Here is a 24,137-nt window from a genome sequence, read left to right on the forward strand (position 1 = left end):
TGTCGCTCGAGGCGATATAGAAGCGATCAGATTTAGCGCGTGCCTCCAAACGTATCGTAGCAAAACTCGAGTCAGAAAATCGCCGCAAGAACATAGTTATTGAATACAAAAGACTTAACAAACCATACCAACAAGACTCCCCCTTCCCCCCCCCCCCCCGCCGCCAAATACAAATGGAAATCAAGTTTTAGCCTTTTAGCCTGTCTAGTTGTATGTGCAACAGAAGAGTCAAGATAAAAGAATTCCTATGTAAAACCTCGGAAAAAGTCATGTGTTGCTGTCACACAAGAAGAGAATTTCTTACCTAGATAAGGAAATTGATGTGTTACTAACGCAGCATTCAACTTACCTGGAAATAAGCCGTGTTTCGATCACCTCCCTGTGAAGTTGGTCTGTAGCGCGGCCTCTTATCTGATTCTAGCTTTTCTATGTCAGGTGTTTTAGCCCTCACCCTCGTCTTTAGTCTCGTTGATTGTTCTCGCTTCCCACACCTTTTTTGTTTTCATTACCGTGAAATTTAGCTCCCTTATTTTCGCATTTATTCCGGTTCTTTGATGGCCTGAATCCCATCACCATTACCCTGCTCTTACACACCAAGTTCCTCTGTCGGTTTTGCTTTCTCCTTCGCACTTACTACCGTTTTCCGTCTAAAGACCTGTAGCCTGCGCTCACGCTTTTTTGGTTTTCTGTTTTTTTTTTGCACATTTAGTGTATTGGGATTGTCTGTCAGGTTACATTATCTCACTTGCTTAGAGTGTGATTCACGATTTGATAAAGATATCTTCGTCGCTCCTAACTTTTCCTTCCTGCGTTTGTGCCTGACCTAGAAAAGAAGTTCATCACGTGCCTGGGTTCTCGCCTTTATAGCCCGTCCTTCCGCTCCCACAGTAATCGTTTCGCAGTCTGAGCCCAGGGTGTTGTGCTGGTTCATTTCCCTTCGTCATTGTCTTGTACGAAGTTTTTCCTTTCTTCGCACTTGCATGGTGAGTGTATCTTCCAAGGGGGTTGATGGAGCTGTGGTCTTGCAATCACCTTCCTTCCATAGGCTCTCTCGTGAAGGTATGCCGCCAAAGTTACCGTGGGCCAGCGAAATTCAAACAGGTTGTCACACAACTTTCCCGATTATATATTTTATTCTGACAATAGTTTCGGACAGTAGACCGTCCTTCTTCAGGGTATTATTGAGAATGGAGAATGAGTAAAATTATATTGCGCTACCTGGATGAGGAACCCTCTTCACTATTCTTAGCCTGGCACCTACTTACAATAACTTCGAATTTGAGGGAAGGTACTACCTTCAAGTTAACCGTACGGCGATGCATGGCGACAAAGATGGCACCGGCTTATGCCACTATATTCATGGCAGCCCTCGAAAAGCAATGCTTTTACACTCAGTCTCAAAACCCCTACACTATAACCGTTTCTTGACAATATCTATATCTCATGTGGCCCCATGACGAAGCCAGCATGTTAACAGTTATACAAATTACAATTGATTTCACCCATCCATATCGTTCACCGCAATCATTTCTAAATCCTTAATTAAACGTCTTGGGCGTTACAGTACAGAGACAAGGCAACTTGCTTAAGACTATCCTATACCAGAAATCCACCGACCGCCAGCAGTATACCTACAATTCAAAAGCAGCCACCCACACCACCGTAAAACCCCTCACAGACCCATAGATACAGACTGATCTGCTCTGAGCTGATGGACTTTGACCGCCATGCGGAGCAAATAAAAGTTTACACAGGCGTAGCTCTGATTAAGCCAGGTAAATTGGGTTAGCAATGGCCGAATGGCTACGCTTATGTGTTCGCTTGTGGCATAGCTTGTGTGGTTCGATAGTTTGGCTACAGAGTAACACATGACACACAATGGTTACGACTGTTCTTCCGGCAATTCTTCAGCGCGCTGTCTTCACTTGCTGGCAGTGCGGCATTCCTGAGCAATCATATGCTCATCAGTAGCCGACGAGGTGGAAGCACTCGGAAAGCTACAACGCAGTCGCCGAGCTTCTTCTTGTGCACGACGCTTAGCACGACGTTCTTCACTCTCTTCCACTGTCTCTTGGGCACGTTGTCGCTTCCTTACCGCAGTTTGTCACAGACCTCCTCTCTTTAGCAGCCTGCATAGTAAAGCAAACACGGCGAGGCCGAAGCATCGGCGAACCATCTGTTCGGCTCGGCAGCGGCGCCGCTGCAGCGCGCGGCGCACCTACGGTGCCGCAATGTGGCGCAGCTCGACTGAAGCGTTTGTTATTCAAGGTTAAAGACGGCTGCCGGCCGGGGATACGCGACGGCTCCAAACCTGGCGCAGTATTACTATCGCAATAAAAACAAATATTCTACAAAAGGAATACCCCCATCCATTCTTGATGATTCTATTGAGAAAGCTCAAGGCATAGACAGGAATAAAATATTAGGCCTTCAAAAATCACAGGAGGATGACAGGTCAACAATCCTCGTTCGTACACAGTCCTAAAGCATGCCACGGGCCAATAATATCCTATCTAAACATTTCAATATAATCCAGCAAAGCAGTCACTTGCCTTCCATTTTCAAACAGCCACCGAGAGCAGTGTATCGGCGCTCTAGACACGTAAAGGAAATGTTAGTTAAGTCTACAAAGACCGCCAATACTTACCCAATCCCCTAATGTAAATTGTGCGAAAAACCACGCTGTAAAGTTTGCAATCATGTGCAGGCGAAAAACATTGTAAAAGGTAACTTATCTGATTTCACCTTTAAGATTAAAGAATCCTTGAACTGCGACAGTAGCAATGTGGCATACGTGCTAAGCTGCGGTGTTTGCGGCCTGGATTACATCTGCCAGACCGAAACACCATTCAAGTGTCGTTTCAATAACCACAAGGCCCACGTCTACACACTGCCAAATCCTTTTTTTTTTAAGCCCCTGAGCCTTCCAAACCATACTTTTGAAAACATTCGGGTCATCCTCCTTCAATCAGGCTTCCAAACAAGTCAACCATGACAACAAAGAGAATCTTACTTTATACACAAATTTCATACCCTAACCCATGGAGTTAACGAAACTTTGGGCAACCTGGATTTTTAAAAAGCCTACCTAATAGACGAGATATTATCTCCATCTGCCCACTCCTAAAGGCGGAGTCACACTACAGAAACAGTTGGCCAACTCGGTCTGTCAATATCACTCCAACACGAACTATGCAGACACATGTAATCGGTTCCCGCCAACAGCGCGCGCGAGCTTGTTACTCGACAGTTTGGCAGCGCCGGTTCAAACCGCGGAAACTTCCTGCTCGTTACGGCGCCGATGTTAGGAGCCGCCCATTTCGATAAAATTTCGTTCAAATTCATGCGCTATACTCGTGTCTGTGAAAAATTAAATGGCTAAAGAGGCTGTCATTTAGTCTGAACTTGCTTTAACGATGAAGGAGGGCATGTAAATGCTTGTGCATCGCACTGAGACCGCTTTCGTGCGTCGTCTTGAGCGCTGCTTTCTCGCGTACATATTTGCTGATTAGGGATAACAGTCGTGAATTTTAGCTAACGAGTATAGAAATAACTACAATGAACCGAAATCGACGATTGCTTACATCGATAGACGCGCTTATAATTATCACGAAGCGGCGGTGCCACCCGGTCCGCCGAGAGCATCTAGCGGCCGGCAGTAGTCGTCGGCGCTACTTGTGGAGAACAAAATAAGTAGGGCCGCCAAACGCACGTCTTATTAGATGTTGTTTACTTAGATGCGCTTCCCGTTAAAGCGATAACAAAAAAAAAAACGAATATTTATTACAATTTTGAGGCCGTTGACCTGTTCAGGAATCAGGAGTGCCCTCTGCCGATAAAGACTAGGCCTAGCGACGAGTACGTCAGGCAGGCAGAAGCGCATATCATCGCCCGGAGCACCCGCGTTAGGCGCCATTGCCGAAGTTCCGCGCAAATTCTGGAACCATATAAGCTGGCTAGGGAAGAAGAATAAAAAAAAAAGCAGGATCGGATTCAAGATAACGAGGGAAATTGTTTAACGGGGAAAACGCAGTGAACTGACTTACATCAGTTATAGCCGAGTCATTTAAGAGCGACGATAGGGTAATCTCCGCAAATCAAGAAGCAACACAAGGTAGCAGAATACAAATCAGCTTAGAACTGACCAATCTAAACAGGAAAAAGGCAGAAAAAATATTCCTAAAAACACATCTACAGGAATAGATGGAATTCCGATCAAGCTGATTAATGGACTTGGTCCAAAAAGTAAGGAAACATTGTTAAAAGCTCTGGAAACAGTCATAACGAATAAGCAAATTCCGGACAGCTGGCGGCAGAGTAAAATGAATTTGATTTATAAAGGAAAAGGAGACAGGATGCACATAAAATCATACAGGCCGATTACCATAACATCTGTTATGTACAGGTTAGCCATGCAGGTGGTGAAATTAAAGGTGCAAGCATGGGTAGAAAGTAACAAGATACTCGGAGAACTTCAGAGCGGCTTTAGAAATGGTAGGCGCTTAGATGATAGCCTATTCGTGCTTACCCAATGCATCGAAATATCTAGAGGGGAAAATAGACCTTTCTATTTGGCCTTCCTGGACATAAACACGACAACTTAAGCAGGGAGCTCCTGTGGGACATAATACAAGAAGAAGGTATCGGTTCTGAGATAAGAGTTCCTACAGAAAATATACCGGACTAACAAAGTAGAAATTACGTGGGAAGGGATAAGAAGCGATAAAACAGAAACAAGAAAAAACAACGTGCCGATGGTGGGAACCGAACCCACGACCTCCGAATATCGCGTCCGGTGCCTTTCCAACTAAGCTACATTGGCCGCTGTCCCCCTTGCTACTTTCTTGGGTATTAGTGTTGTCTGTATACGAACCTTGGATAAATGGATGGATGGATGGAATATAGGAGCGTCCCCTTTGAAGCGGGGTGGTAGCAGTAGCTATCATGCTCATTTTTCTCCCTACATCTTAATTATTGATTTAGAATGGTTAACTAAACCATCATTAAATTTATTAAATTTTTGTTCCTACATTACTAAGATTATGTCACTTCTCTGCTTTTAAGCCACCAATCTTCCAGTCGTTTTTTGCTAGAGAGTGTTCACCAGCGCCGTGTTGAGAGTTTTCACCAGCGCCAACCTCAACCATAGCGGCGGACGTGGAACGTCCTGTGTTACCGAATGGCCTCCGAGATCACCCTCGTGCGCGTGTTTCTCTCTGGCCGTTCCAGTCGGCGCGCGCCCCAGCCAAATGTAAGTTTGTCAGTTCCCCCAGGCGCACCCAGGCGGCAGTGCGCGCCTATGCGTCGATCACGACATCACGACATCAATGCCGGCAAGAAAACAGGGATCTTGTTGAATGTCTCAGTGACGATATAAGCCAATTCGGGAACGGGGCCAATATTATTCTACTGGGGGACATGAACGGCCACATCGACGATCTGGATGGATACACGGATTGTAACGGCAAGCTAATGCTAGATTTCTGTGAGCGACACGATCTAGTTATAGTAAATAGAGAAACAAAATGTGAAGGCCAAATCACGTGTTAATTCCGCAACAGGCAGACGACCATTGACTACTGTCTAATGTAGCAGAACATTTATAGCAAGGTCACAAAAATGGAAATAGACGAAGAAGGGGAGTGTAGTCTGGAAAGTGATCATAAACGTATTAGTCTGCAGATGGGGCCCTCGATGAAAAGAGAAATGGAACTTAGACAAAACGTAAACGCAAAATTAAACGACGATCTAATAGCGCAGATAGCAGCAGACATAGAGGAAGCAATAGAGAAAAGCCCCATGGAAGACTGGGATTACGAACAGGTAGAACTACTCATAAGGAGGAACATTCAGGAGGTTAAAGTAGCAAACCGCTGGAATGGAAAGAGGAAGCCACGGAGCTGGTGGAATAAGGAAATCAGGGAAGCTATTGAACAACGACGGGCTGCTTCAAGGGAACACCGAATGGCAAAGAAAGCACAGGTATTTCAGGAGGAAATTGACCAAAAATGGGAATAATATCGACAAAAGAAACTTCAGGTGCAGGCTCTCGTCCAAAGTAAAATAAGACAGTCCACCGATCACTGGATGGCTGATATACACGATGCCTCTAGAGGCGGAACAAGAAAATTCTGGAACCATATAAGCTGGCTAGGGAAGAAGAATCAAAGAAAGCAGGATCGGATTCAAGATAACGAGGGAAATTGTTTAAAGCGAGATAACGCAGTGAGCTATACATTACATCAGTTATAGCCGAGTCATTTAAGAGCGACGATAGGGTAATCTCCGCAAATCAGGAAGCAACACAAGGTAGCAGAATACAAAGCAGCTTAGAGCTGACCAATCTAAACTGGAAAAAAGCAGAAAAAATATTCCTAAAAACACATCTACAGGAATAGATGGAATTCCGATCAAGCTGATTAATGGACTTGGTCCAAAAAGTAAGGAAACATTGTTAAAAGCTCTGGAAACAGTCATAACGAATAAGCAAATTCCGGACAGCTGGCGGCAGAGTAAAATGAATTTGATTTATAAAGGAAAAGGAGACAGGATGCACATAAAATCATACAGGCCGATTACCATAACATCTGTTATGTACAGGTTAGCCATGCAGGCGGTGAAATTAAAGGTGCAAGCATTGGTTGAAAGTAACAAGATACTCGGAGAACTTCAGAACCTCTTTAGAAATGGTAGACGCTTAGATGATAGCCTGTTCGTGCTTACCCAACGCTTCGAAGTATCTGGAGTGGAAAATAGACCTTTTTATTTGGCCTTCCTGGACATAAACAGGGCGTACAACTTAAGCAGGGAACTCCTGTGGAACATATTAAAAGAAGAAGGTATCAGTTATGAGATAATTGAGTTCCTACAGAAAATATACCGGGATACCAAAGTAGAAATTACTTGGGAAGGGATAAGAAGTACGGAGGATGTCAAAGTATGCAAAGAATTAAGACAAGGCTGTCCTCTATCCCCGGTGCTGTTCATGCTTTATATGATAAACCTGGAACGGAGGATACAAGACAGTAACCTAGGTTTTAACCTGTCATATAGATTAGGTGGAAAGGCGGTAGAGCAGCGCCTCCCCGGTTTGATGTATGCAGACGATATTGTGCTGCTAGCTGAGAGTCTGGAAGAATTGCAAACTCTAGTTAAGTATTGCGGAGACGAAGGGGACGCTCTAGGCTTCAGTTTTAGCGCAGTTAAGTCGGGTCTGATGATTTTCACCGGCTCAACTGTTCAGGGTCTTAAAATACAAGGCCATGAAATACCCAGAGTAGCAGAATACAAATATCTGGGGGTCACGGGTAAACGAAGGATTGGCATACATTGGAAAGCATGAGCAATTACTTAAGGCCAAAGGACAAAGGAATGCCGGGATAATGAAGCATAGGGCATTGTGGGGATACAATAGGTATAAGGGTTTGAGGGGTATTTGGAAAGGAATTATGGTGCCCGGACTTACTTTCGGAAGTGCGGTTTTGTGCTAAAATCAGAGGTACAGTCGACATTAGAAACAAATCAGAGATCGGTTGGACGACTAGCACTAGGTGCCCACGGCAAAACCACAAATGAGGCGGTACAGGGAGATATGGGCTGGGCATCTTTCAAAGTGCGGGAAGCTCAGAGTAAAATATTATATGAGGAACTCCTGAGGAAATTGGACAGTAACAGATGGGCACCTAAAGTATTTAAATACCTGTACTTAAAAAGCGTTGACTCACAATGGAGGAAAAGAACTAGGAAACTAACTAGTAAGTATGCTAGTAACAAGGACGGAGAAAGAAAGAGCATTAAGCAACAGGTGAAAAACACAGAATGTAAAAACTGGATAAATTCGATGGAGAAGAAACAGAGTGTGGGATTATACCGAAAGTGGAAAATGCAGATCAGGAAGGAAGATTTCTTTGATAACTCAAGAGGCCGTGCCCTACTTTTTGAAGCTAGATGAGGGTGCCTTAGAACACGATGCTACAAAAAGAAATTTAACAATGGAGATGATGCATGTGCTGTATGTGGTAACTCCAGTGAAAAAATTGACCATATTATACTCGAATGTAATGGTATCCATCCGGAAGTTTATGCAGGCGCAATCACTGTTCCTGAAGCTCTGGGGTTTAGAGATAACAGTGACCGGGTGAATAAACCGGTGTGGAAACTAGCAAAAAATGACTGGAAGATTGGTGGCTTAAAAGCAGAGAAGTGACATAATGTTAGTAATGTTGGAACAAAAATTTAATAAATAGAATGATGGTTTAGTTAACCATTCTAAATCAATAATTAGGTTATATGGAGAAAAATGAGCATGATAGCTACTGCTACCACCCCGTTTCAAAAGGGACGCTCCTATATTCCATCCATCCATTCCGTCCATCCATCCGATGCATCGTCCAGCCCGCTCGCGGCGTATTTCCGCTGGCGGTTGTCTGGTTTTCTGCGCGTGTACATTGACGAGAAAATTTGTTACGAGAGTGTCACGTAGCCTTTCATTTTTAGCTGGTTTTCCAGCAAAACCTGACCGCAAGGTGTGTCCGAAATGTTTCACAATTTAAGTGTTGTGTTTACTACCGAAGCGGAGTGTTGATGTTCTTGCTGCGTTCACATAATGCGTTCCGTTCTACTTAGAATTTACGCATTGTGCTAGTGTAGACAGTTTTCTTTGCTTGTGAAACAGTTACTTGTCAAGACTACCTGGTGTAGGTGGTAGTCTTTGAGTGCCTAACGGTCACTCCGAGCCGAACGGGAAGCCGAGCGTATGCTGGAGTGGTCAAAGGCATGCATGTTTCTCAGCTGAAAGGTCTTGTTGCAGTTTGGTGAACTGAAGAGGCTATCGTTTTCCTCCCCATTTTTAATCCTAAGGCTTCTGCGCTTGCTTGCAAATATAACAAATTCCAGTGCAGCGTACATCGCTACATTCCATGTGGATCGAATCCCGGCCTCGGCGGCCGCTTTTCGGTGGAGGCGAAAAGCAAGGCGCCCGTGTACTGTGCGATGTCAGTGCACGTTAAAGAACCCCAGGTGGTCGAAATTTCCGGAGTCCTCCACTACGACGTCTCTCATAGCCTGAGTCGCTTTGGGACGTTAAACCCCACAAACCAAACCTACATTCCATGTGTAGCGTACATGTCGCTAGCTTGTGTTGCTTACTTCGAGAGGTGCTCTCTTCTAGCTTTGTGCAGCAAGGAAGGACCACTGAAACAACGAAGATAAATATAGAAAAGTTGCTTAGGCCACATCTAATCAATGCAGCAAAAATCGCAATTCATTAATCTGCTTACCGGAAAAAAAAAAAAAACCCTGCTGAGCAAGATAGGAGCTGCGTGTTTAGTCTGCCTGTTTTATCTTTGCGAATAGAAAACTACGCAAGTAGTCATCATGTGGTGATTGAACTTTGTAAATAACGAAATGTTTGTGTGTACTTCGTGATTGTGCTTGCCCATATTGTTTTTCTCTTTGTCCACCTCATGAGTTATGTAAATAAAGAAACATGCACGTCTTTTTTAAATTGCTCACAATGTTTGCCTCATAATTTTGTTCAGAAAGTGGCTAGTATCATTACAACCGGCGGAGGTTTAGTGCCAAAAATGTTCTGGTAAGTTTCGCATATCATTGAAAGTTAATGCAAAATTGCTAACTAGTGTGGCAGGCGTGTATGACAGTGCCATTCGATAGTGTAATCATAATTCGTTTGAATTAACCCATTTTCTGGGCTTGGCCTTCTGCGTGTATAGGCATAGAAGTAAAAATGAAAAATAAAAGCACTGCACCCAGTCTGTAGCATACGCAAACAAGTGAAAACAAGAAATAAGCTGGAACTAGCTTGATAATTGCGCACATTTATGGTATGGCGGGCCGCGTAGTTTACAAACGTGGTAATAGCTTCTCGTCACTTTCGATCGTATAAGCTGATCCGTTTTTATCGGGATCACTTCCGAAAACCTCGCATGTACTCATATGATGGCAGAGGTGCCTGAACGTGCCCCGATTACCCTTCATCTTTATCGAACTTTTTTTTTATTACGCAAGCTTGCAATTAGGCATAATATAAAAGCCCATGTAAATTGTTTTCCGTAATGACTCTATAGAACTTGCGTGCTTACGTTCTTCCAAGGCTGCTTTAAAACCATTCGATAAAATAAATAGCTATCGTGACATGTATCTAAGTAAGCAATAATCATGTGGCTGTGGCGGAACCATTTAGAGAATTGCATTCGTGCGATGGATGTTTATGTAAGTCCCCGCACTCGTAAATACTGTATTTAGCAAGTTAATGAACCTGCAAATGTACGGCGTGTATATACACACTGACTAAAAAAAAAGAAAAAGACGCGGAGCCGCAGCAGAGAGCGCCAGAGCACGCATGCATGCTTCGGGCAGGCATGCAGCTTCGGGTAGTCGCTGCCTAACTTTGCGCATGTGGGCCTTGTATTATTAGTACTTTAACGATAGCGAAATTGTTGGCTGCTGTCTTGCCCGTGGCATTTCAAAGCTGGCAGCTCGACTGTGGTACGAGCGCAAGCTGAGGAAACTCGTGTTTTATAGTTTGCGCCAAGCTGCGGCGGAACACTGGATGCATAGGTGGCGAGCGCCGCGGTGCGGCGAAAGACGCTGCCACGCCCTTTTCCACCTTTAGCCGCGTTCAGACTACATGCGCAACGCATGTATCGTTCGTAAGGATCGTAAGCGTAAGCGCAAAAGACGTAATGTGTCTGTTCAGACTGCTGTCGCATTGAGCGTAAGATGCGTATACCGTCCGCACCCAGCGTGGGCGTAAATGTCGGAGGACCCGCGACTTTTACGACTAGCACAGATACGTCTGTTACGGGTGATCAATACGCACAGCCGTTTCGGTTTTTCCTTTCCGGTCACGGGGTTTCCGGTTTCCCAGATTTCGCGCGCAAACCACTAGTAGGCGACATCATCCAACGCTCCTACTCTGCTGCAGTGTCTCGGCTCGCCGGTGTTATTGGTGTTATGTCGGTGATTGTGTCTGTCCGCAGCTTGATCATGCGCAGTGCGGAATCTTCGCTGAGGAATTATCAGCCTCTCATAAAAAAAGTTCGACAGAGGCCGGCTCTTCACTACGAGTAGCTGAAATCGTACGGAGAGAAATTCAAAACGATGCCTGGCTGCAAATTGCCAGTGCGCTGAGTCAAAGTAGTAAGTGGTTTATCAATTCGTTTTTTCATGTGCGAACCAGCTCTCAACAAGCAAATGCTTCCCCTAGTTTAGAAAAATGAGGTTATGGAGGCGGGGGATGCCCGCTTCATCCCCGTGCATTCTCGCAGCCCATCGACTCCGTTGACAAGCGGGGAAACAGTTGGCCTGCAGCGAAAGGCCGATGCGGGGCGACGTTGCGGTCTGGCCGCAGTACGGAGCTGATGCGGACTCGTCGAAATTCGAAAAAAGCTCACCGTAAAAGAGAAATATAAAGCAGCATTTTCTGAGGGGGGACGAGGTTCCGCGGACTTTTCCGTGTCTGCCGCGCGCCCCGGCTCATTGTTTGGTGTCAGTAGTACGGCCTTTGAGTCAACGCCCCGGCCCGTCTCAAAGATCGCTTCGGGGCACTGGTAAAATCGCAAGCAGGGATGCAGGCGGACCGTACGCCTGTTTTGGTGCGAGAGAGTGCGATCACGGGACACCGAGCAGGAGTGCGCTGTATGTCGACAATGAGAGTGGGCGCGTGAAGAAATGTGCGAAGGAGTGAGCGGTGCGTCAGCACGGTGAGCGGACGTTTGAAAACTGTGTGCGAACGTGCGTGTGCGAAACGAAGTGTATTTGTAATCGAGTGGTTAATTGTTAATATACCCATTGTTCTTTTTCGTATATTATTTGTGTGTCCAGCCTTTTCTTCCACATCGCATTTGGAGCTTCAAGAGCCCAGAACTCCGCTATCAGCCGCTTGCTAACCGTCGCCATGTTGAGAGCGGGGATTGGCCGGTCGTAAAGAACGCATCTTACCGAAAGGCCCAGTGTGAACATACGCGGTCGCAAGCTACGTAAACGGGAGTTCCAGCCGCTATGCGCACTGCGATAAATACGATACTTAAGACGGATGCGCACGTAGTCTGAACGCGGCTTTACGCTCTCTCCGGCCGATTGGAACGACCGGAGAGAAACGTGTGCACGGAGGTGATCTCGGAGGCCATGGTTACCGCCAGCGTCACGTAGAACGTGATGAAGAGCGAGGGCGCCAGCGTTCTACGTGACGCTGGCGGTAACAAAGGACGTTCCACGTCCGCCGCTATGGCTGAGGGTGGCGCTGGTGAACACTCTCAAGGTTCGTATACAGACAACATAAATACTCAAACAAGTAGCAGGGGGGGATAGCGGCCGATGTAGCTCAGTTGGAAGAGCACCGGACGCGATATTCGGAGGTCGTGGGTTCGGTCCCCACCATCGGCACGTTGTTTTTTCTTCTACTTTGTGTTTAATTATCTTTCCCCTAAACAGGTTACATTACTAATTTCTGTGATTATCCAAGTAAACATTAAAAAAAAAAGACAAAGTACCATCCCTAACGCTTTCCTTGGCCTCGCCGACTGTTGGCTTCTTTCCTTCATGTATTTAACAAGCACCCTCATTTCCCCTATATATATATATATATATATATATATATATATATATATATATATATATAGTGAAAAAAGAAGACTAACGTGTGGAACAGCCTTCGTCAGAATATATATATATATATATATATATATATATATATATATATATATATATATATATATATATATATATATATATGTAATGATAACAGCAGGAGCGCCATGACGCCATACGATGTCGTGGACAAAAAGCTCTGCTACTTCGGTGGCAGTTCCATTTGTGAGCGACGCGGTCTCAGCATATCGGGTCAAGTAGTCTGTCGCGACATCCATCCAACGCTTTCCACTTGCTGACTTCGGGAAAGGACCAAGGAGATCCATCCCCACTTGTTGGAAATGAGTTTTCGGTGGAGCGATCGGCTGAAGAAATCGAGCTGGTTTCACGTGTAGAGCCTTTCGGCGTTGACAGTTACGGCAAGTTTTAACGTAAGATCGTACTGAAGGTAATAATTTCGGCCATTAGTATTTCTCCCGAATTCTTGCAAGGATACGACTAACTCCCAAGTGGCCGGCGGACGGCTCGTCGTGACAATCGCTCAAGATGTCAGGCCGTAGGTGTGTAGGTACTACGTGTAGAAATTTCTCTTTAGATCTTTCAAAATTGCGCTTGTAGAGAACTCCACTTCTTATAGTGTATGACTGCAAGCCACAACGAAAAACAAGGCGTACTCTACAACTGCGTCCTTCCGGATAATTAATGAGCGGCGCCAGCTCCTGGTCCTTGCGTTGAAGGTCAGCCATATGGGATTGGGTAATGGTCCCAATAAAGGAAAAATTGTCGTTTTCCACTGCAGCGGAGTCCAATGGCGCGCGTGACAAGCAAGCCGCATGTTGGTGTTTATGTCCCGACAAATGAACTACAGTAACGTAATACTCGTGAAGACGGAGGCTCCAACGAGCTAAGCGTCCAGACGGGTCTTTAAGGCTTGCCAGCCAGCACAAGGAATTATGGTCGCTGACAATACGGAAGGGTCGTCCGTACAAATATGATCGAAATATGCTGATGGCCCAGATTACCGCAAGGAACTCCTTCTCCGTTGTCGAATAGTTCGCCTCCGATCGTGAGAGTGTACGGCTCGCGTACGCAATAACCCGTTCTACTCCGCCTTGCCACTGAATGAGTACCGCCCCGAGGCCAACATTGCTGGCATCAGTATGTACTTCGGCTGTGGCGCCTTCATCAAAATGGGCGATTATTGGGGGTCTGTGTATGCGGCTTCTAAGCTGCTGGAAGGCCTGTTCTTGATCGTCTCCCCACAGGAAGGGTATGTCTTCTCTGGTCAGTGCTGTCAGCGGTTCAGCTATCTTAGAAAAATCTTGAACGAAGCGTCGGTAGTATGAACAAAGACCTAGAAATCACCGAAGTGCCTTTTTGTCGGTGGGGCGTAGAAAATTTCACACTGCAGTAGTCTTCTCGGGATCAGGGAGAATGCCTTATGCACTGACAACATGGCCGAGAAAGCATAGTTCATTGAAAGCGAAGTGGCGTTTCTCAGGCTTGATCGTTAGTTACGCGCCTTTGAGTGCTTGAAGCACGATGCGCAACCTGTCCAAGTGTTGCTCGAAAGTAGGCGAGAAAATAACATCATCTAAGTACACCAAGTACGACTGCCACTTCAGACCTGATAAAACCGTGTCCATCATACGTTGGAAGGTGGCCGGTGCAGAGCAAATACCAAACGGAAGCACCTTAAACTCGTATAGGCCGTCGGGCGTCACAAATGCAGTCTTCTTTCGGTCTCTTCGATCCACTTCGATTTGCCAGTACCCGCTTTTGAGGTCTAATGAGGAGAAGTACCTGGCACCGCGTAGTCGGTCGAGGGCATCGTCAATCTTGGGCAGCGGATAGATGTCCTTTTTGGTCTCGTTATTTAACTTTCGGAATCGACCCAGAATCTCAAGGTGCCATCTTTCTTCTTCACAAGGACCACTGGCGATGCCCTTGGGCTCGTCGAAGGCTGGATCACGTCGTCCGAAAGCATTTCATCCATCATCATCATCATCATCAGCCTGATTATACCCACTGCAGGGCGAAGGCCTCTCCCATATTTCTCCACTTAACCCGGTTTTGTGCTAGCTGCATCCCCTTGACCCCTGCGAACTTCTTAACCTCATCCGCCCACCTAACTTTCTGCTTCCCCTTGCTACGTTTTCCTTTCCTTGGAATCCAGTTTGTTACCCAAGCGACCATCGGTTATCCTCTCTTCGCCCTACATGTCCTGCCCATGCCCATATCTTCTTCTTAATTTCCACTAGAATGTTGGTAACTTGAGTTATTTCTCTGACCCACTTTGCGCGCTTCCTATCTTCTAATGTTACCCCTACCATTTCCGTTCCATAGCCCTCTGGGTGGTCTCAACTTAAGTAGAACTCTCTTGGTTAGCCTCCATGTTTCAGCCACATAGGTGAGTACAGGTAAGATACAACTGTTTATAGTTTCCTCTTGAGCGATACCGGTAAGCTGCTAGTCATAATCTGCGAGTGCTTGCCAAATGCGCTCCATACCAATCTTATTCTTCTTGTTATTTCCTTTTCATGGTCCGGATCTGCGGTTACTACCTGTCCTAAGCAGACATATTCGCCTACTAATTCCAGTACTTCGCTACCTAATGTAAACTGCTGTTCCTTCCCGAGGCTGTTGAACATTACCTTAGTCGTCTTCATATTGATTTTCAAGCCTACCTTTCTACTTTTCCTGTGTAAGTCATCAATCATTATTTGCAGTTCATCCCCCGAGCTGCTTAGCAAGGCAATGTCATCAGAAAATTGCAGATTACTCAGGTATTCTCCATCTACCCTTATCCCTAACCGCTCCCATTCCAAGTCTCTGAATACTTCCTCTAAGCAAGCTGTGAATAGTACTGGGCAGATTGTGTCTCCTTGCCTAACACCTTTCTTTATGGTAATTTTGTTACTTTCTTTATGCAGAACTATGGTTGCTATGCAGCCACTATATATATCTTCCAGCACTTTCACGTACGGCTCGTCTACCCCCTGATTTCGCAATGCCTGCACCACCGTCGACGTTTCAACTGAGTCAAATGCTTTTTCGAAATCAATGAATGCTATGTTAAAGGGCATTTCATCCACTTGCGTTTTAATGGCGTCACGTTCCTGAGGAGAAACCCGGTATGGGCGCTGGCATACCCGTAATGTGGTCTCATCGGTGATGATTCGGTGCTTGGCGACCGGAGTACGACCGACCTTGGAGCCTGTTGCAAAGCAGTCTGCAAAATGGCTCAGAATAGCCGCGAGAAGATTCCTCTCATCGGGCCTCATGTCGGGGCTAATTTTAACGGCGGATTGCAGAGCATGACAAGGTGTGGCCTCTTCTTTAGGGTTCGCCGCGGCGGTGCATAAATGAGGCACGGCAGTAACATCGTGAAGGGCGGCAACGGCCGTGTCCTTGGTGAGATTCCGCATTTCCTTAGCAAAATGGGTCAAGAGGACAGTAGCACAACAGTTCTAGAGTTGTACGAGTTCTCGAGCAACGGCTAATTCCTTTTCGAGTAGTAGCGGGAGGTGCCCATCCGCGATGCCCTCGTAATCGTGGAACAAGTCATGCTGTACAAGAATCAGCACCCTAGACCTTGCCGAAACCCTCACGTCATCGTCGACTATACGCAAAACGTTCAGACCTGGATGCTCGTTTTCAATGAGCGCCAGGGCTCGTTTCGTCGAAAAGGAAACATGCCCTTCTTTCAGGTCAATGACAGCGCCGTTGGTCTGCAAGAAGTCTAGACCAAGGATCAAGTGTTTCGAACACTTAGGAAGCACGATGAATTCTCCGACATACACAAAACCAAGGATGCCGACCCACGCTGTGCACTTGCCTGCTGGTTCAATCAACTGACTTCCCGCCGTGCGAATTTTCGTACCGTACCAATGTGTCAAAACTTTCTTCAATTCTCGGTTGAGACTACGGCTCACTACTGAATAATCGGCACCAGTGTCGAGTAACGCGGTGACATCCACTCCATCAATCGTTACGCACAAATCGGAGGTAGCATGTCGGATGCTGTCGCTACCTGACACAAGCGAAATCTCGTCGGGTCGGCCTGACGATGACGGAGGATCTTCACATTTCCCGACATCAGCCACCCTGCCTCCGAAGGCCGCTGGTATTAGTTTTCCCGGCTAGGGCTGAGAGAGCGGCGTCGGAAATAGTTGGGTCTTGTCGAACGGTAGCTCGTCGGGGACGTAAACCGACGCTCTTTGTAACCTGACGTGACGGGATACTGTCGCGCTGCAAGGTCACTTGCGATCTCAGTAGGCCGTTCGCCATTCCGAGGGTAGGGGTCCCCCGAGGCGAATCCCCGCATGTTGACACGGCGGTACGGGCACGCCCGGTAAAGGTGACTGGCTTCACCGCAATGATAGAACTGGTGCCGACGGTCCCGGGTCCGCCATACTTGACTTTTATGGGGTTGCTGGTAGATTGGCGCAGGGGAGTAGCCAGGCTGCATGCGGCTCCATGCGAGGAGCCTGCGGCTCCATTGCTGGAGCTGCGGCGTTGATACTGTGGTCCGGCGGGCCCGGAGCCTTACGTAGGAATGACACATGCCATTCATAGACGACGAAGATTTGAACGGGCGATTGAGAGAAGACGACGAAGCGAAACTGTGCTCCGCTTTTCGTGCTGACCTGACTGGTTGTTGGTGTTCTTCGGTACCAGAGTGCCAGAGTGCCTTCTGTGTAACGTTACGTTACAAATATGGTGGAGGCATTGCCGGGTATCGATCCAGTCCTGCATAAATATATATATATATATATATATATATTGTAAGCACTGTGAGTGACCTTCATCTTCATCTCAGCGTAATCATCATCGGTCTTCGGGTCGTGCGAAGAAGACGAAGTGTTGCTAAGCTGTGGCTAGTCGGTAGCTGCTGCTTCGGTCTACCTGAAGTAAAAAGGTGAATTTGCTGGTGCGTTCTTCTGCCTCACAAGTGGTGGGGTGCTGGGCTGTTCAGAAGTTTCGTCCTTACCTGTACGGCCGTCACTTCACAGTCGTCACTGACCACCACGCCCTATGCTGGTTATCCACTTTGAAAAATCTGTCCGGTCGTCTCGGGCGGTGGATCCTCCGCCTTCAAGAGTACGACTTTACTGTCACTTACAAATCGGGCAAGAAGCACAAGGACGCCGACGCTCTCTCTCGTTGCCCTATTGCTTTGCCGTCGCAACCCATGTCCTCGCATTCCTCTCCTGTCCCAACGGAGTCAAGCCATTTAAACCCTACAGTTATGCAGTCTTTGAGCGCCGCCTCTATTGCTCCCATGCCAGATATACACTGCAATCTTGCTCACCACCAGAGTGCTGACCCTTACTGTCAAAAGCTGATTGATAGTCTCAGCGGTGTTATTAGACCTCCAAATGCCCGTCTCCGTCGTCGGCTCAAAAATTTCAAGTTACAGGATGGCACATTATTTTGGCACAACTACAGCCCACTGGGCCACACATGGGTTCCCGTAATTCCTTCTTCCCTGCGTCCTCAAGTTCTACAAGCCTTTCACGACGACCCCACCGCAGGTCACCTTGGGTACCACAAAACCTACGACCGCATCAAACGTCGTTTCTTCTGGCCTGGCCTTTCAACCTCAGTATTAAAATACGTAGCGTCTTGCATCCCTTGTCAACGACGCAAGCGGTCTACGTCGCCTCCTGCCGGTCTCTTGCAACCTCTCCCATGTCCTTCCACACCTTTCGAAGTCGTCGGAATCGACTTGTATGGACCCCTGCCCTTGACCCCAGCTGGCAACCGCTGGGTCGTTACTGCCGTTGACCACCTCACCCGATACGCTGAAACCGCAGCACTTCCTTCCGGCTCCGCTTCCGAAATCGCCAACTTCTTCCTCCACACCATACTTCTTCGCCACGGCGCCCCTCGCCTCCTCCTTAGCGATCGTGGCAAGTCGTTCCTCTCCACCGTCCTCGCCGCAGTGCTTCATGCTTCAGGCACGGTGCATAAAACTACATCTCCTTACCACCCTCAGACCAATGGCCTCACGGAACGCTTTCATCGCACCCTTTCTGATATGCTATCCACCTACATTCACCCTCAGCACAACAACTGGGACTCTTTACTCCCCTTTGTAACCTTCGCCTACAACACTGCCGTTCAACGAACCACCACCTACTCTCCGTTTTTTCTTGTTTATGCCCGCCATCCTACCTTCTCCCTCGAAGCATCTTTCTTCACAGCTTCTACTCCTTCTGCCGCGCCTTCCCACGAACAGTTCGTGTCTCGTATCGCCAACTGCCGTGATCGTGCCCGCCTTCAAACTGAAGCCACTCAAGCTTCCAGGAAAAGCACGTATGATGCGACTCATCGCTCAGTGTCTTTCCGCCCTGGAGACGAAGTGCTACTCTGGACACCTACTCGCATCCCCGGCCTGTGTGAAAAGTTTCTGAGCCGTTTTATTGGCCCGTACACGGTTCTGGAACAAACTTCCCCTGTAAACTATCTCATCACACCTGCATCGCCTGTTCGCGATCGTCGGTGTCGCGGCACCGAGATTGTGCACGTGTCGCGCTTGAAACCCTTTAACCGCCGACCTTAAGATTTAATTTGCGACCAGGATGGTCGCTTTCGTTCGGGAGGGGGAATGTTGTAAGCACTGTGAGTGACCTTCATCTTCATCTCAGCGTAATCATCATCGGTCTTCGGGTCGTGCGAAGAAGACGAAGTGTTGCTAAGCTGTGGCTAGTCGGTAGCTGCTGCTTCGGTCTACCTGAAGTAAAAAGGTGAATTTGCTGGTGCGTTCTTCTGCCTCACAATATATATATATATATATATATATATATATATATATATATATATATATATATACACAACCGTTGGGTATTCGGCGTCACATGGTTTAAAGTAGACATGCTGCCATTCACACGAAGATTGACAGTTATAAATACGGAAATGTTTATGGAGCCTTTCCGCTACTGGTTGGAGCCCATATAAGACTTTTAGACGTATTTTTCTATTTATTCCTAAGAAAACTATACGGAAAAGAAGCGCAATCTTGGCTTGTTTTTCGTTTGTTTTGCAGGATGCGGACGCTCCGAGCCCGCAAGCCGAATAATTAACGGCGAAAAGATGAACAAATCACAGATTCCATGGATTGTAAGTGAATCATGCAAACGTCAGCTTATCTCTCTCCAAATCTTTATTTTTGAATATACCGCAATATGGTTTCTACCACGGCTCTGGCAATTACATCCTAAATCTACTGTAATTATTGGCGCCAGAGTATCTGACGCAGCAATGATTATGTGACGAAGCGTTATATTCGCCCAAGGCTCATATAACTACTCATCACAATCTTTAAAGTTATCGTATATGCCACAATCCTCCTTGCTGACTAGCGGCATTTGTACACTTCTAGTCATTATTTGTGAGGCTTGTGATAGTATTCTGCCAGCATAATTACCATAGCAGTTTCGGCACACAACATCGGGGCGCAACTCAAACAAAATATTTGGTATAGTGCTTCTCTATTCGACTGCTCTGATCTTTTGTTTGAATATTAATACATCTTCTGATTGTCGGCATGAATGCTAATTCAGACTTTTTGAAGGCACCTGGGAACCGGATATACACCAAGCGACAATTATGCTATAGCACCAGTCACTGGTTTGTCTTCTCTTCGGGCAAATGTTTCCGTCGTTAAAACCCTTACCAAGGCGACGTTCATTGCTGGTGAGAAACTCAGATGTTTGCGAAGCCTAGCTCAAGAGCAGTGCGATTACGCGTAGTTGCATACCTGCGACTAAATGCCATCTGTCCATTGCTCCACATGAGTTGAGAGTTCAAACGGAAAGCGAAACATATGTGCAGAAAAATAAGGCGTTGTGAATCTTAATTCCTTAGCGATGTTTAGGTTCCGCTCATATTTCTTGCTCTGTTTCAAGGTGTACGTATACACGAGAGCAAAGAGCAACGATGGCCGGGCACAGATTCTGCGCTGCGGTGGCAGCATCTTGTCTCGGCGGATAATATTGACTGCAGCCCACTGTCTGACGTTTTCGTGAGTTGTCATTGACTATACAATGTATGTAACGGTGCGGAGAGTGCTGCTGCTACCTTTCACCTTGTTTAGACATGTTTATTATTTTACTGTAATACTGAGCACACAAATTCAATACTGCACCTAGTGCTGTGCCTGGCCTGTACACACTTTCAATTGGCTTAGTAGCCACAAATCAGCTTCAAACAGTAGATGAGCAGAGGTCGGTGAGGTGAGCCTCTCTTGCCGAAAAACGACAATCTTTAGCCTTAATAGCCTCCTCAAAGAGCATTGCTTTATCTTTCAGGAAATAGACGACATGCTCGCCTCAACAAAACAACGCTGCTATGAGAGACAATATGGTTTATTTGGTGGATATAGTAATCACTTCAGAGGAAAACAATAAGATGACATCAATACATAAACGTTGCTCAAAAAAACATGAATACTAGCGAAAAATATCACCAAATCAGGTTAAAGTATTTAGCTATGAAAAGAAAGCTCGCACCACAAATGTTACAACGAAGAAGGGTCAGAGCGGATCTGAGAAGAAACACGAGTTATTATTATTCTAGGCCACGCTGGAACATTCGTACGATTTGTTCTAACAGGGACTTTATATGTAATCCAGCTAGTTTCTACATCATGGGTATATCTTATGTGTGCTAATAAGTATATATATATATATATATATATATATATATATATATATATATATATATATATATATATATATATATATATATATATATATATAAGAAAGGTAATAGGTCCAAAGTTTGAATTAGCTTTAGGTGAAGTAGCAGAACAAATGTTCAAATAATTATGTGCAAGGAAGCGTGCAGACGGGAGTCATTAAATAACTGCGTTAGGCCCTCAAATACATAATGTCCATTTCTTGAATTGCTCTTGACTCTTTGGATTAAGCCACGCTTTCATTGTCTCTGCTGTTGGCATAAATAGAATTGAATGAAAAGCTGCTTGTGAACTGTGTGGCGTTTACTCGGAATTAGGGGTACAGCGACTGTAAATGACGAGGGAGTGTATACGGAATTGCACATTATAGATGTCATGGATTGAAAGAAGCAGCCTATTGCGATTACATGACAATTGTTAAAGCCGATTTCTATATTTTCGAGTGAAAGATATCTATATCAGCCTTAAAGGATAGCTTCGTTCACCACACATTAGGTATTGCGACGTTGACAACTTCCGAGAGCAGATCATTAGGCTCAGGCGGGGAGTGTATGAAAACAAATTAAGTTATATTTACATTAATTTTACATTAATATTACATTAATACTACCGAACTTTTAGGGGATGAGCCAATATGATAAATTGATTACTGTCGGAATTGGAAGCATGTAAACGGCCAAAATATTCTGAACTCAGATAGGCATCAGCGGAAGGCCTAGTTTTATACGCAGCATACAATTTATATATCTGGCTTTAACTGTGCGCGCCCCATAAAGAGCTATAACCAATAACTGGATGTCCGAAAACTTCGTGGGCCACCGCTTAATTTAAATAAAGAAAAGCCCCTTTACCTTATTGCGCAATTAAGATCAAAGGCAAAATTTATATGAGAGCCAAATGTCCAGGACACCCAAAGGCTGAAAATTGAAATATAAGAAAACGTAAATGTCTTAGCAAATAAAAAAAAAAGACGCAGTGAAAGCAGTGCAGCAAATAGTAGTTGTGAGAAATGTGAATATCTGCGGTTCAAATTACAATGCACACCATAACCGTCTCCCTAAACTTTTGGCGAAAAAATGCAAGCAACATGTCAATAACTCGCTTTCATTCACTGAGTTTGACACCTTTCCTTTTAAAGGAACCTCGTCCCTGTTTACGTCGCTGTCTACTATAACTCAAGCGTTGCGCGGCAAGGACCCAAGGCGGCTGTGCGGCGTGTAATTATTCACCCTCAGTTCACGACCGTCGACAGTGGCAACGACATCGCCCTTTTGGCTGTGAGTATGAAGGAGTAAGGAGTGTATACGATTTGTGCGGGGATTTGGCTGTGGAGATTTGCGTCTTCAATAACAATATTTTCAAAGTTTTTCCTGTTTTGAGACAACGTACTGCGATTGAAATCCTCACCTGCCATCTATGCTATCAGCCGGATGCAAGGACATGTGCTAGTCCTAGAATTGTAATCCTGTTTGGAGGCTTCCCCTGTTTATAAGAACTAACATCATGATTTTTATTCATAAGGTCGTCTTGATATAATAGACAATGTTAAGAAATTTGAGCTCAGAACTCCGTTTCGCAGCTATTGTGCACCCCTAAATACACCAAAAAGATTGGTCTTCTTACCAGCTATGAATGCCTAAATATTAACGGTTATGTGTTCACGTCCATTGCATGCCTTGTTTTGTCTACCGTGTTAGATGCGCGCTAAGCAGAAACACTCACAGACTTTTTATGCCAGCAGTTAGGGATAGTAGTTGCTGGAAAAAACCTTACTAATATGCGATTCGCTGATGAGACTGTTCTGCTAATTAACTCAGAGAAATAATTGCAGAGTCATTGGTGACACAGGGAGCAAAAGCAGAAAGTCAAAATTATTATGCAGAAGACTGTTCTAATGTTAAACCGCCTCGGAAAGCAACAGCAATACAGAATAAGTAGCGGAAGAAGGAAGTGATAGGCGAATATGTTTACATAGAACTGGCCCGAGGTCTCACCCGCGGAAGATAAATAATGAGCATAATAAGAATGGCATGAAATGCATATCGTAGCACTCGGAGATTATGACTAACAACTTACCGTTATTGTTCTAAGGGAAATAAAGTATACAACAGTTCACCTTACCTGTAATCTCAGGCTTAAACGTGGAGGACGACGAAAAGGGTTCTACTTTAGGTAAGGACAATACAGAGAGCTATCGAGCGAAACATCATATGTGCATAGCTAAGAGAGAGGAAACACGTAAAGTGGTTAAGAGGAATAACTCGAGTTCTAATGGAAATCAAGAAGAAATGGGCATGGGCAGGCCATGTAGTGTGAAGCGGAGATAACCAATGGTCGCTTAGGGTAAAAAGTTAGATTCCATGGAAGGAAAGCGTAGCAGGCGGCGGCAGAAAGTAAGGTGGGCGGGTGACGTTAAGAAGTTTTCAGGGGTCAAGTGAATTAGCTAGCGCAGGATGGGGTTAACTGGTAGAGTATATGCGAGAGGTCTTCGCCCAGCAGTGGGTATAGTTCGGCTGATGATGAGGAAACGAGCGTTAGCTCTGTTAACGATTAGTTTTCCATGGTTCTTGCAAAGTTAACATTTGATTTCAGATTCTACTCGATTAGAGCTTTTCAACTATATACGGCTTGACATTGTTGCCTGAAGACTGCTAATTGATCCGAAATAATGGTTGGTTATTATCCAGTACCTGCAATAAGTATTGTGCAACTGTTCTAGATAAAAGGTATCATATTGTAGAGTCTGCAACAGCAGCTGCTGGGAGCCTGCTCATCGCGAGTCTCGTGCGCTGACTTGAAGAAGTGGACCCGTGACGTTTTTTTA

General features: G+C 45.6%; 1 protein-coding gene across 1 annotated transcript in view; it reads left to right on the plus strand.

Annotated features, from left to right (window-relative positions):
* The first annotated feature begins 13,769 nt into the window (after window positions 1–13,769).
* LOC146175186 (epithelial serine protease-like) overlaps window positions 13,770–24,137 on the plus strand; it is a 102,084-nt gene continuing 91,716 nt past the window's right edge. Inside the window, exons 1-4 of the mRNA XM_084585547.1 lie at window positions 13,770–13,893; window positions 19,661–19,734; window positions 20,523–20,638; window positions 22,452–22,590. Coding sequence (XP_084441673.1) covers window positions 13,770–13,893; window positions 19,661–19,734; window positions 20,523–20,638; window positions 22,452–22,590 — 453 coding nt within the window. The remainder of the gene's footprint in view (window positions 13,894–19,660; window positions 19,735–20,522; window positions 20,639–22,451; window positions 22,591–24,137) is intronic.

This window comes from Amblyomma maculatum, chromosome 11, assembly GCF_055883805.1.
Source record: "Amblyomma maculatum isolate TAMU_Amacu chromosome 11, ASM5588380v1, whole genome shotgun sequence".
NCBI lineage: Eukaryota > Metazoa > Arthropoda > Arachnida > Ixodida > Ixodidae > Amblyomma > Amblyomma maculatum.